Consider the following 14,509-nt stretch of genomic DNA (forward strand, 5'->3'; position numbering starts at 1 on the left):
CCCTGTTCTTATTAATACTCTATCTTAATGACAGCTGCCACTTACTTACTAATTTGTCAGCAACTTCATTTTGGCTTGAAGAAATATTGTAATAATTGTGGGAAATACACTTCCAGTTCTTATTAATAGAGCCACCTCCATCCATAACCATGTTGTTCAACAATCACCTAAAAGATGAAGTTATTTGCATTATGAGTCTATTTGTGATTAGCATGAATAACTTTCTCCTTTGTAAAAAACCAAAGAAATCAGCAGCTTGTGATCAGTTGAGTGGACCCTTTGTGCCACAGTACTTTCTCCTCCCCTTCATTTCTTTACATTTCATTTAGTGAGTTTCTCTAAACTACAAAATGGGTTCTTCTGAGAAAATGAAACGTATCAGCTATATGGATCCTGTCTTGTTCAAAGCTGCAGCTGAAGGCGATATCGATCCCTTTGAGAAATATCAAACCTGCCTTGATCAGTTATTGACTCCAGACGAGAACACCATTCTTCATGTCTACTTAGGAAACCAAAGTAGGGAACCGGAACTCACTGATTTTGTTGTTATAATTCTTGAAATGTGTCCACCACTGTTATTCCAAGCCAATAAGAAAGGTGAAATCCCACTCCATTTGGCAGCAGCATATGGTCATTCCAATGTGGTAAAGGTCCTCATTGACCGTGCCAAAGCTCTACCTACTGATTCAGAGAGCGGAGTAACAGAAGCAAAAAAGATGTTGAGGATGACCAATGAAGAGCAAGATACAGCGTTGCACGAGGCAGCTCGACATAGGCGGAGCCATGTGGTGGAAATATTGACTAAAGAGGACCCTGAGTTTCCATATTCCGCCAATGTTCATGGAGAAACTCCACTTTATATTGCTGCTTCCATTATCACGAGGTGGAGGGAAGAAGGAGGAAAGGTAGTCGATGGAATCCTCGGAAATTGCATCTCAGTGGACTATGGCGGCCCTAATGGTAGAACTGCTCTAAACGCGGCAATCTGGGTGCGAGATGATGGTAGGATTTTGTGCTCAAGTCTGGAGAATTAAATAATTTATATATAAAAGCCACGTATATTTGATTTTATTTATCCGTGTTTGCTTCATAATTAGCTTTTTTTTTTAAATAAAATAAATGATACCACTAAAATTCTTTGTGAGTTGAAGTATTGGATATATAGTAAGTCACATAGACTATGAGAAATCTCTGTTGTTCATGAAGGAAGACTTTTATTCCTTGTTTTGTTGGTTTCAGAGACAGCAAGAAAATTGTTAGAAAAAGAAAAGAAATTGACGCAAACAACCGATGAGAACGGCTGGTCACCACTTCACTACGCTGCCTGTTATGACTGGTCTCCTCGTATAGTGCAAGTATTACTAGAATATGATGCGTCTGCGGCCTACATAGCTGAAACAGAGAAGAGGAGAACAGCACTTCACATTGCTGCTATTCAAGGACATGTAAACGCAATGAAAGAGATTGTTTCTCGATGTCCAGCTTGTTGTGAGCTAGTTGATAACAGAGGTTGGAATGCCCTTCACTATGCTGTGGCAAGTAAAGATAGAGTAGCATTCGTCCACTGTCTGAAGATTCCAGAGCTTGCAAGACTTGGAACGAAGAAGGATGACAAAGGAAACACGCCCTTCCATCTAATTGCTGCTTTAGCGCACCAGCAGAAGCAATGGCAACGTGTTTTATTTAACGATAGTTATGGTTATAGTGGAAGGGAGATAAGATGTGGTCTTAATAAGCGACAGCTAAGCGTCGACGACATTTATGATGGAAATTTTGCAGAGATACAGGTAATCAATCCTCTGTGAATTAACTGTTGTGATAATTAATGCATCCATATATATATATATATACATCCATTAATGAATCAATTTCTCGATTTCTCAATTTGGGTTCTGAATATAATTAAATCACAGCAAACTGGTTTTCCTGTGCTTCTCCGGTTCTTTTAGCTCCGCATCTTTAATCAGATCCACCAAATGGGTCCCCAAAACTTTTGTTCAGTTTCACTGTATTATTGCCTGTTGGGATCAGTTTTGTATCATCTTACGAGTATATATCTTCTGTTTTTAATTTCGTTTTAAAAATTTATTTTATTTAAAAAAAATTAAATTAATATTTTTTATTTTTTTTATAATTTTGATAAACTGATATCAAAAATAAAATAAAATTTTAAAAAATATTTTAATATATTTTTAAATAAAAAAAACTTTTAAAAACTATTTATACCGTAATATTATACATAAAAGTGAAGTCATCGGAATAACTTAATAATCTTTTTTTACTTGGAATGAAGTCATTTTATTGATTTTGTTAAGTTTTTCATCTACAATAACAGATTATGCATATGAATAGCATGTAATTGCTTAAAAAAACATATATTATTCAATAAAAAAATGAAAAGTAGTACAAATGAATGAAAAAAAATACAACTAGTTAAAATTTTGAAAATATGAGAATTAAAGTTGAAAAATGTAATAGAAACTTAACATAATCTTACAAGCGATTAAGGAGAGTAGTAATAAACAATAATATATTGGATTACAATAATCTAGGAAATTAATTTTAGAATGAAATGATGTAAAATCAATGGTATATAAAATTAAGTCCACATCTTAATTTTCTTTTTGGGGATAATTGGGCTAATGTAAAGCATGCGGTTTAATTTCAACCAAATTAGTTTTTTTTACCTGCTAATATATACAGTAACAGAAAGGATTTGATTGCGAACAAACTAGTTCTGGAAACAAAAACAAAGACCTGGAAGTTGATATATGATATATGTTAAATAGCTAAAAATGATGGATATCTATTATATTTTACCCTAAATATTTTGCAGAAAAAGATCCTAGAATCCCTTGACGATGTTGGCAGTGAGCCGCTTAGCTGCCGGATTATGGCTTTTAAAGGAAGGAATGTTGGGAGAAACAAAGAGGGAGAGGATGCTTTGAGTAAAGCAACAGAGTCTCATTTAGTAGTTGCGGCGCTGATAGCAACAGTAACAACGCTGTGGATTAATTATTTTATATAAAATATTTAAAAAAAATTAAAATTTAAAAATATTAGGTTTTTTTACAAAACTATATTCAAGACATATAAAAAAATTATAATTATAAAAATTCATTAAAAGAAAAAAACACACAAAAAAAGCAAAAAAAAACCTATAAAGGTGTATAAAAACAGAAAAAAAATGAAAACGAATATATATATATATATATATATATAAAATTATAATTATAATAATTATTATATATAAGTATAATTAAAAGGCGTGGGGAAGCTACAGTGCTTTCCCACGCCTTTTAGTATATTGTTAATAATAATAATATGATTATCTCTCTATATTTGGAAATGGATAAGGATGAAGTGATAGATAAGGAAACCACTGGGATATTATTTGAGGTTGCCATGTGGCTGACCATGATTGGCACGGGGACAATGATTATCGCATTCGTTACGAGTACATATGCAGCTCTGGTACTTTCATTGGGACTTGCCATCAGCACTTATCTCATTGGTCAAACTTCTTCTTTCTTGTGTACTTAGTGTTTAGGATCATTGACAGGGATTTACGAGATGAGATTTAGTAGTGAAAACATTTTAAATAATTGTTTTTGAAAACAATTATGACGTCATATGGTCAGCAATCATGTGGTTGGTTGCCAATCAATTATCAATTTTTTTTATTGTAATTGATGCGTCTCACAAGACTTGTGGTAAAAAACTCTGACACTATTTTTTATTTATTTATTTTTGTTTTTCTATTCATGACAAAAATTTAGTACAGCTAAATTTATTTTCCAAGTACAATTTGCTTTGATGGTTTGTTTATTAATCAAGATTGTACTTGTAAAGTGTTTGTTTTTTATTTAAAATGTGTTATTAAATTTTTTATAATTTTAAATTATTTTAATATACTAATATTAAAATAAAATTTTAAAATAAAAAATTTATTTTATTATATTTTAAAATAAAAAATATTTTAAAACACAACTAAACAAAATATTCTGAAAAGTCGGGAAATGCCAAGTTTCATTCTCCTATGGCTGCTGCGCCAGCCAGCTAGCTTGTTCCATGAAGTGGCTGGAATAATCTCATCGACTTTATTGGATAGCATGTCAGACTTGACCAACCAGATAAGAAAAAAAGAAAAAAGAAACCAACTAGCTATGAATCTGTGGACTTGTGTTTTGATAGCATAAAATGTTTAAATTGAAAATTGAAAAGATACTGTTTGCATTTTTTAAAAAAACGAATTAAAAATATTTTAATTAGTAAATCACATAAAGAATGGTTAATCTAATTATAGGCTAAAACAGTTGGGTATTTTTTTTATATTAAAAAAAACAAAAAATAAATGCAGGTGTAAATATTTAACCTAGTAACATGGTTGTTTTTTTATTTATTTAATTGTATAAAAATAAAAATAAAAATAAAAATAAATATTTGTAATAAAGATAGGTATTTAAATTCCCTGAAAAAAATATATTTTTAGTTAAAATTTACTTTTCATAAAAAAAATAATAATTAGTGCTTGCCATCAGCACTTGACTCATTGTCTGATTTAATGTTTTTAAATAAAAAACATTAAAAAAAAAACATCTAAAACTCTCTTTAAATACCCTTTCATCCAGGGAGGCAACAAACCACAGAAATCAGCAGCTTGTGATCAGTTGAGTGGAACCTCTTACCTTTGAGCCACATTGGTTTCTCCTCCCCTTCATTTGTTTACATTTCATTTAGTGAGTTTTTCTAAGCTACAAAATAGTATGGATCCTGTCTTGTTCAAAGCGGCGGAAGCAGGCAATATCGGTCCCTTTGAGAATTATCAAACCAGCCTCAATCAGTTATTGACTGCAGACGAGAACACCATTCTTCATGTCTACTTGAAAAACCAAAGCAGTGAACCGGAATCCACTGATTTTGTTGATAAATTTCTTGAAAGATGTCCACCACTGTTATTCCAAGCCAATAAGAGAGGAGAAACCCCCCTTCATTTGGCAGCAAGAAATGGCCATTCCAATGTGGTAAAAGTCCTCATTGACCGTGCAAAAGCTCTACCTGCGGATCCGGAGAGCGGAGTAACTAAAGCTAAAATGATGTTGAGGATGACCAATGAAGAGCAAGATACAGCGTTGCACGAGGCAGCTCGAAATAGGCGGAGCCATGTGGTGGAAATATTGACTAAAGAGGACCCTGAGTTTTCATATCCCGCCAATGTTCATGGAGAAACTCCACTTTATATTGCTGCTTCCATTGGCTTTCTAATGTTTAGCGAAGAACACGGAAAGGTAGTCGATGGAATCTTAGGAAATTGCATTTCAGTGGACTATGGCGGCCCTGATGGTAGAACTGCTCTACACGCGGCAAGCATGGCGGCAAATTATGGTAGGATTTTGCGCTCAAGTCTGGAGAATTAATTAATTTATATATAATATTGTAAACTATAATTTAAAAGCCACGTATATTTGATTTTATATATCTCTGTGTTTGCTTCGTAATTAGCTCTTCTTTTTTCTTTTAATTTTAAGCCACTTGAATTCGTGAAATCACTGTTGTTCATGATGGAGAGCTTTTATTCCTTGTTTTGTTGGTTTCAGAGACAGCAAGAAAAATGTTAGAAAAAGAAAAAAAGTTGACGAAAACAACCGATGAGAACGGCTGGTCACCACTTCACTACGCTTCCTATTGTGACTGGTCTAATGCTCCTATAGTGGAAGTATTACTAGAATATGATGCGTCCACGGCCTCCATTGCTGAAACAGAGAAGAAGAGAACAGCACTTCACATTGCTGCCATTCAAGGACATGTAGACGCAATGAAAGAGATTGTTTCTCGATGTCCAGCTTGTTGTGATCTAGTTGATAACAGAGGTTGGAATGCCCTTCACTATGCTGTGGCAAGTAAAGATACGAAAGTATTCAAGGAATGTCTGAAGATTCCTGAACTTGCGAGACTTCAAACTGAGAAGGATGACAAAGGAAACACGCCCTTCCATCTAATTGCTGCTTTAGCGCACGAGCAGCCGGAATGGAGATATGTTTTATTTAACGATGGTAATGGTTATCGTAAATGGCAGATATATGGTCTTAATAAGCGAAAGCTAAGCGTCAACGACATTTATGAAGAAGATTTTGGAGAGATACAGGTAATCAATCCTCTATGAATTACCTCCCCAAACTGGTTTTCTATGACCGATTTCCATCTAGTTCCTTTGCATCTCCGATTCTTTTAGCTCCGCATCTTAATCATATCCACCACATGGGTCCATATAAATTTTGTTCAGTTTCACTGTATTATTTCCTATCATCTTAAAAGTATTTTCTGTTTCTAGTTTTGTTATAAAAATGTATTTTATTCAAAAAAAATTAAATTAATATTTTTTTATATTTTTATAATTTTGATGAGCTGATATAAAAAGAAAATAAAATTTTAAAAAGTATTTTAATATATTTTTTAAAAAACTTATAAAAACTATTTATATCATAATACCAAACATTTTGTTATAAAAATGTATTTTATTCAAAAAAAATTAAATTAATATTTTTTTATATTTTTATAATTTTGATGAGCTGATATAAAAAGAAAATAAAATTTTAAAAAGTATTTTAATATATTTTTTTAAAAACTTATAAAAACTATTTATATCATAATACCAAACATAAAAATGAAGTCATCGGAATAACTTAATAATCTTCTTTTTATTTGAAATCAAGTCATTTTATTGATTTTGTTTAAGTTTTTCATCTACAGATTATGCATATGAATAGCATGTAACTGCTTAAAAAAAACATATATTATTCAATAAAAAAAAAACAAAAAGTAGTACAAAAGAATGAAAAAAAATACAATTAGTTAAAATTTTGAAAATCTGAAAATTAAAGATGAAAAATCTAGTAGAAACTTGACATAATCTTACAAGCGATTAAGAAGAGTAACAATAAATAATAATATATTGGATTGATATATGAATAATTTTAGAATGAAATGAGGTAAAATCAATGGTATATAAAATATTTAAGTCCACATCTTAGTTTTCTTTTTAGGGATAATTGGGCTAATATAAAGCATGCGGTTTAATTTCAACCAAATTAGTTTTTTTTACCTGCTAATATATACAGTAACAGGAAGGATTTGATTACAAACAAACTAGTTGTGGAAACAAAAATAAAGGCCAGAAAGGTGATATATGATATATTTGTTAATTAAATAGCTAAAAATAATGGATGTCTATGATATTTTACCCTAAATATTTTGCAGAAAGAGATCCTAGAATCCCTTAACGATGGTGGTAGTGGACCGCTTGGCCGCCGGCGTAAGGTTTTGAGAAGAGGGAGAAACAAAGAGGGAGAGGATGCTTTGAGTAAAGCAAGAGAGTCTCATCTAGTAGTTGCGGCGCTGATAGCAACGGTAACATTTGCAGCAGCATTCACCCTACCTGGCGGTTACAAGAGCGACCGAGGCACTGCGATTCTAGCTAAAAAAGCTGCTTTTATAGTATTTGTCGTCTCAGATGCAATGTCAATGGTGCTCTCTATTTCTGCTGTCTTTATCCACTTTTTGATTTCGTTGATTCATGCTTTTGAAATGGAAAAGAGTAAAGATATAAGTGAGGAAGCCGCTATAAAACTATTTGGGGTTGCCACGTTGTTTACCATGATTGGCATGGGTATAATGATTATCGCATTCATTACGGGCACATACGCCGTTTTAGAACCTTCCTTGGGGCTTGCCATCAGCAGTTGTCTCATTGGCCTGAGCTTCTTCTTCATTGTGTATTTAGTGTTTAGGATCATTTTCAAGGATGTAGAAGATTAGGTTTACTAGTGAAACAATCAATTCTAAATTTTTTATCAAATAAAACTCGATCTGATGTATTATTATAAATTCTTATTGTCATATGTTCAGAAATCATGTGATTGGTTGCAAAAATCAGTTGTCAAATTTTTTTATTTATTTTGTAATTGATGCTCATCACAAGTCAAATGGTCAAAAACTTTATCCTATTTTTTATTTATTTATTTATTTTCTCTTTCCTATTCTTGACCAAAATTTAGTGACATAAATATTAGTTGGGACAGCTAAATTTATTTTCCAAGTATAATTTGCTTTCATGGTTTGTTGATTAATCAAGATTGCACTTGCAAAGTGTTTGTTTTCGTTTTAAAAAAACATTATTATTATTATTATTTTTTATTTTAAATTAATTTTTTTATGATTATATATTATTTTAATGTGTTAATTTTAAAAATAGATTTTAAAAAATAAAAATAAATTATTCTAATATATTTTTAAATAAATAATAATTTAAAATGCAATTATTATCATATTACAAAGAATCTCGCTTTCACCGTAAGAAAACTACTCTAAAAAGTTGGGATATGCCAAGTTTCATTCTTCTATGGCTGCTGTGCCAGCTAGCTAGCTTAATCATAATATCCATCTAGTTCCATTGTATCTCCGATTCTTTTAGCTCGGCATCTTAATCATATCCATTAAATGGGTCCACATAATTTTTGTTCAGTTTCTCACTGTATTATTTTCTATTTTCTATTATTTTCTAATGTAAAGCATGCGGTTCAATATATACAGTACTAACAAAAAGGATTTGATGGCAAACAAACTAGTTGTGGAAACAAAAACAAAGGAATGGAAATTGATATATGATATTTGTTAAATAACTAAAAATAATATATGATATTTTACCCTAAATATTTGGTAGAAAGAGATCCTAGAATCCCTTGAAAATGTTGGCAGTAGACCGCTTGGCCGCCGGCACAAGGTTTTAGGAAGAGGGAATGAGAAGAGAAACAAAGGGGAAGAGGCTGCTATCAATAAAGCAAGATAGTCTCATCTAGTTGTTGCGGCGCATTCATCACGGGCTCATACACGGTTCTAGAATTTTTCTTCGGGCTTGCCATCAACACTTGTCTTATTGGTCTGAACTTCTTCTTCCTTGTATCTTTAGTGTTTATGTTCATTGGCCAGAATCTAAAAGATAAGATTTATTAGTGAAACTATCAGTTTTAAATTTTCTATCAAATAAAATTCAGATGTATTTTTTAAAAAAATTCTTATTGTTTTTGAAAAAATATTGTGACGTCGTATAGTCAGAAATCATGTGGTTGGTCGCCAAATCAGTGGTCAATTTTTTTTAGTGTAATTGATGAGCATCACACTATTTTTTATTTATTTATTTTCATTTTCCTATCCGTGACTAAAATTCAGTGACACAAGTACTAGTTGGGACAGCTAAATTTATTTTTCAAGTATGATTTGCTTTGATGGTTTGTTTATTAATCAAGGTTGTACTTGTAAAGTATTTGTTATTGTATTTAAATAGTGTTATTAATTTTTTTAATTTTAAATTATTTTAATATACTGATATTAAAAATAAATTTTTAAAAATAAAAAAATAATATATTTTTAAATAAAAAATATTTAAAAAACAAAACAAATTACTCTGAAAAGTGAAATATGCCCGGTTTCATTCTTCTTTGGCGCCTGTGCCAGCTAGCTAGCTTGTTCCACGAAGTGCATGTATATGGTTGGAATATTCTCATCGACCTGACAAACGAGACATTAAATATATACCAACTAGTTACGGGTAACATTCCAAAACTAAGTTGTAGTGTTAAAAAATAAAAAAGAAGCTATGAATCTGTGGAGTTGTGTTTTGACTTTTGATAGCATAAAATTTTTAAATTGAAATGATGATGTTTGTATTTAAAAAAAAACAAATTAAAGAATTAATAAATCGAATGGTTAATCTAATTAAAGGCTAAAACAGTTGGGTTTTTTTTTGTAAAAAATAGAAAAAAATGCAAGTGTAAATATTTAATCTAATAACATCTTTGCTTTTTGATTTTTTATTTAATTGTATGAAAATAAAAATGAATATTCATTAATAAAAATAGTTATTTTTAGTTAAAATTCTCTTTTCATATTAATTTTTTTAATTTGAAAAACATATCTTTTCTATTAGCAATAAAGTTTATTGGATAAAAAATAAAGAAAACTAAAATAGAAGTTAGAAAAATTGTATTGATTTGAAATAAAGAGTGAACAATGTATCTAATCAAAACTCTTTTTTTTTTATTAATGTGTTTCTTTCTTTTTTGTTACAAAAACATGTTAGGGTTTTTTGTGTTAATACCACTCTTCATGAAAGATGGATATTGTACAAAATCTCTTCCCTAGATGGAATCCAACACCTATGTATGCATAGTGGTGAATGATGTGGCTAAAAGCTAGATCATAAATGGATAGCTTGGTGCTTTTTTTTAATGTCCTAGTAGAAAACTAGTGCTATCATGGAGATTTTGCTTTCCAGAAATAAGAGTATTCTTATCTAGTTACACTTGCTTCCTTCACCCAAATATGGTTTTTTATTACATGATTTTTATAGACAAAAGTTTTGTCATGAAAAGTATAAAAGCATTCCCATAATGAATATTTATAGAATATTCCACTTATTAGAGCCTTAGTAGCGATAAGTTCACATAGATTCTTCGTGTTTACAATTTATTTGTTGAATCTTTAAATATATGCTTTGTGCTTTCATTCTCTTGTTGTATAATGATAAAGAGCCTAATCGTGCTATTTTTACCTGGTATGCTAGTGCTAAAATAAAAGGTTAGCTTAATATATAATTTATAAAGATGAAATATGAAGCCAAGATCAATATTGTGATACCATATCTGAGCAGACCAATAAAATATCTTGCAAGTTGAGCATATAGATTTTTTTTCTCAAAAAGCATGTGAGCAAGAGTCAAAGAAGGATTGATGGAGATTGCATATGGCTAAGATCTTTTATAGAGTGATCTTCATAACAAGAGTAGTTTTATCAAAGAGTTGAAGTATTGTGTATATTTTACATGTTATTTTTCATATTTCTTCATAAAACTAGAGTTGTCTTTATCTTTTGGTGCATCTAATGGATCAATATGTTGTATTTCTTATTGATGAAATGGAAGAGTGATAAGCTATTATTGTATAGCTAAAACAATATTGTTGAGCACTTATACTTTATGGATGAGTTTCTGAAGACCCAAAGTTCTTATGGTAAGAGATTAATTACTCTTTCTTGTCCTAAAGTTTTGTCAACCATGAAAAGTTTTATAGTGTTCTTATGAACACATTAGCTAATTGATTTCTTATGTTTGCATTACAATGGTTCTCAAAGTTGAACTGGAAATATGTATCCACCATATATCTGCTTCAACCAAGCCTAAGGTTCATAGTCTTACGAGTTACAAACCTTTACCACGCCAATTGTGATGAACAAATAATTACAAAACATGGCTCAAAGAAAAGGTAAGACATAAAGGAAGAGTAGTTTACCCTTCAAACCAATGGTTTTTATCACTATTTTTGCATATTGCATATGCTCTTGAACATACTTGATAAGATCCTAAAAAATCCAAGCATTTTAGGGGAAATGTTTATGTTTTGAATAATTAGTTAATCTCTTGGTTCTGAAAATCTACTTCATTCTCCCTTTGAGGTGGATGGGGGCTGATACTTAATACTTGTAAAAAGGTCTCCTTTGGTGATTTTTTAGGACTCTCCGAGAATTAAGTTAGTGACTTTGAATAGAAAATATATACAGTAGAGAATGGAGATTCTAAACCATTTGTATAAAAAATTTCTAGTTTATTTATAGCTCATAAGTCTTTTACTGATGAGGAGGGACAAAATATAATATTATCTTGATAATATTATTAAGAGAGAGAGAGAAAGAGATCAAACTTGAGAGTGAAATATTCAAGATCATCCTTGGAAACATCATAATGTCTAAGAGCCTATCTGGAGAGTTCTATTAGTTCTCCGGGTTCCAGTTAGCTTTGGTGACATATACTTGACCATAGAACGAGGTCTTATTGCTTTGTTAAGGTGGACCATTTCAAGCTATCATGGAGGGTGGAGTCATCGCACTAGAGAGAACCCTTTCCGATGAGATTTTGCAATCACACTAGGGAGAACCCCTTCTAAGAAGATTGTGCAATCACGCTAAGGAGAACCTCTTCCAATGAGATTGTGCTTTATCACAAACGATGTCAATGATGAGGTCCTAAAAAATTTAAGCAATTTAAGGGCAAGACTTATGTCTTGGATAATTGGTTAATTTCTTGATTTTGAAAATCTGGTCCATTCTCTCTTTGAGGTGGATGGAGGCTAGTACCTGATACATGTAAAAAGATTTCCTTTGATGATTTTTGGAGACTCTCTAATGATTAAGTTAATAACTTTGGAGAGAAAATATATTAATATTATAGAGAAATACTCTAAAAATAAATATACATTAGAGAATGGAGATTCCAAACCCTTTGTATAAAGGATTTCTGGTTTATTTATAGCCCATAATAGTGTTTTGAAACCCGGACCGGCCAGGTGGGTCGACCCGGGACCCGGCCGACCCGGGCCTGGGACTGGTCTGGGTCTAAGTAAAAACCCGCCAGGGAGTTGACCCGGCAAAACCCGGTCGACCTGGTGGGTCAACCCGGAACCCGGGTAAACCCGGCTACCTTTTTTTTTGTTTTTTATAGATTCAAACGGTTGTGGTGTTTTTTGCTTTATAACTCAGTGGCCGTGCTGTTTGTTTTCTTCATTTACTTTATAACTCAGTTACAATTCTCTCCAACATTTATAAGAATAGATTAGAGGGGAGGGGAGCGAGAGACTGTTGAGGATATAGCTATAGAATATTCTATTTCCTCTGCTTTGACTTTAAATAGCTAGAATCAAACTAGTTGCTCATTCATTCAGAGCTTTTGTCGGTAAAGTAGATCGAGAGAGAGAATTGAATCTGCTGGAGTCAGATCAGTAGGGGAGTTCACACCGGGACTTTATTAATAGAGAAAGAACCCATACCCTGAACCGGGGCGTGTAAAAAAGCTGAGAGGTAGAGGAGAAGGGTCATGGTGGAGAGACTATCAGTTTAAAGTGGTGGCTGGTCGCTCGGGTTTTTTTGTGAATTGCTGGTAAATGCTACTATGGGGAGAGGATTTGGGTGGCGTGAGAAGGGCAATAGATGTTGTGATTTGGTGATAAAAGGACTGTAATCGGTAGAGAATATAGAGTGGTGGTGGTGGAGCTGCTACGTGGTTGTTGTGGGAACTGCTACTATTGACCAGGTTTGCAGTTGTTGTGGTGAGGGAATGGTGGATTGTTGAATTCCAGCTAGGAAAGGGGCTCTGCTAGATTTATTTGGGAGAGTGACATATAGAGATAAGACTATGTAAGAGTGGATGATGGATTTTAGCTTTAGGTCTTTTCATGTAAGACATGACAGCGACCAAACACGAACATTTTTTTTGGGTTGACCCGGTTAACTTATTTGATCCGTGACCCGATTATTAGATCGGATTGATTATCGGGTTGGCTTTTAAAACCATGGCTTATAAGTCTTTACTGATGAAGAGAAGAAAAAACATAATATTTTTTGATAGTATTAATGAGAAAAATATATCTAATATATATATATTAATGAGGGAAAATTATGGGTTCTTGAAAGAATTTTATATATCTAATAGATTAGATGTAGAAAGAATAAAGTCGGAAAATATAGCTATATTCATAAAGAAGGGTCTTTTGTTTAACTTAGCTCAAGGAAAAATGGGTCCTTCCTTTGACCGAGTCCAAGAGAGGTTTTTTGATCCTTAAAACGGATTCATCAATACTCTTCATTATGATTAACCTCACTTGGCTTCGTAGGGGTCAATTTCTTTGCCCCACTTACGTGTTTTCTGTCCTCTTTTTTCTTATGGTTAAAGCTAGACAACAATCTCCTTATCTTCAAGTCTTCAAGCCACATTGTCCCTGATAATTCAAAACCACGGGAAAGAGATTCATGCCAAGTTGGGTGCAGTTTTGTCTAGGTTGCTGCAAATAACGGTAATCGGGCTCATCAAATAATGTGTACTTGGAAGGAAATACTTCTCTGCCCCTCAAAACATTAGGAATTGATTTTTTTACCATCAATACATTTTTTCTCCGACTTCAAATTAGTAACTACACCAAATTACGAAAAATACTCAGTTATTGTATAGATGATTGAAGAAGAACAAATAAAATTCTATTTCTTTGAAGGACAAAGCAAAAATTTGTGGTTATCAGTTCCATTTTGTAAAGCAGAACTTTGTAGCAGGGCAAAAGACATTTTAAGCACACAAAGGCATTTTAAGAGAAGGCAGCTTTCCTTTTATGGCAGGTTGGGGAACCAATTTTTTGCTGTCATTATTGAAATTATCTGCAAAGAAACCATCCCAGATCCATATGTGGTCTGCTGAGGAAAGAAAGGGCGAGAATAATTGCATGATGATCTACAATGAGTGAAAAAAAATGAGGTTTTTAGTGCCATATCTTATTTGATTTTTATATATTTATTTAGCCTTTTTTCTTCGTGTATTGCAGAAGTTCTTGAACATGAACATACTCAGTATGATGATTGTCCTAGCTTGTCTCCCTCGACGTCAATTTCTCTTCCCCACTTGCATCTTTTCTGTCTT

At 32.2% G+C, this 14,509-nt stretch overlaps 1 protein-coding gene across 6 annotated transcripts in view; it reads left to right on the forward strand.

Moving 5' to 3' along the window:
- LOC18110663 (ankyrin repeat-containing protein At5g02620) overlaps positions 1–14,509 on the forward strand; it is a 44,205-nt gene that overhangs the window by 25,149 nt on the left and 4,547 nt on the right. Inside the window, exons 2-5 of one of the 6 annotated variants that reach the window (XM_052449544.1) lie at positions 452–1,002; positions 1,240–1,509; positions 5,871–6,145; positions 7,258–7,441. The exons of 1 other annotated variant lie outside the window; for it this stretch is intronic. In XM_052449544.1, coding sequence (XP_052305504.1) covers positions 452–1,002; positions 1,240–1,509; positions 5,871–6,145; positions 7,258–7,441 — 1,280 coding nt within the window. Of the gene's footprint in view, positions 1–451; positions 1,003–1,239; positions 1,706–5,870; positions 6,146–7,257; positions 8,004–14,509 lie in introns of those variants that run through there. 4 more of the 6 variants (XM_052449545.1, XM_024590871.2, XM_052449542.1 and 1 more) reach the window with 4 other exon arrangements.

This window comes from Populus trichocarpa, chromosome 19 (assembly GCF_000002775.5).
Source record: "Populus trichocarpa isolate Nisqually-1 chromosome 19, P.trichocarpa_v4.1, whole genome shotgun sequence".
In the NCBI taxonomy this organism is placed as follows: Eukaryota; Viridiplantae; Streptophyta; class Magnoliopsida; order Malpighiales; family Salicaceae; genus Populus; species Populus trichocarpa.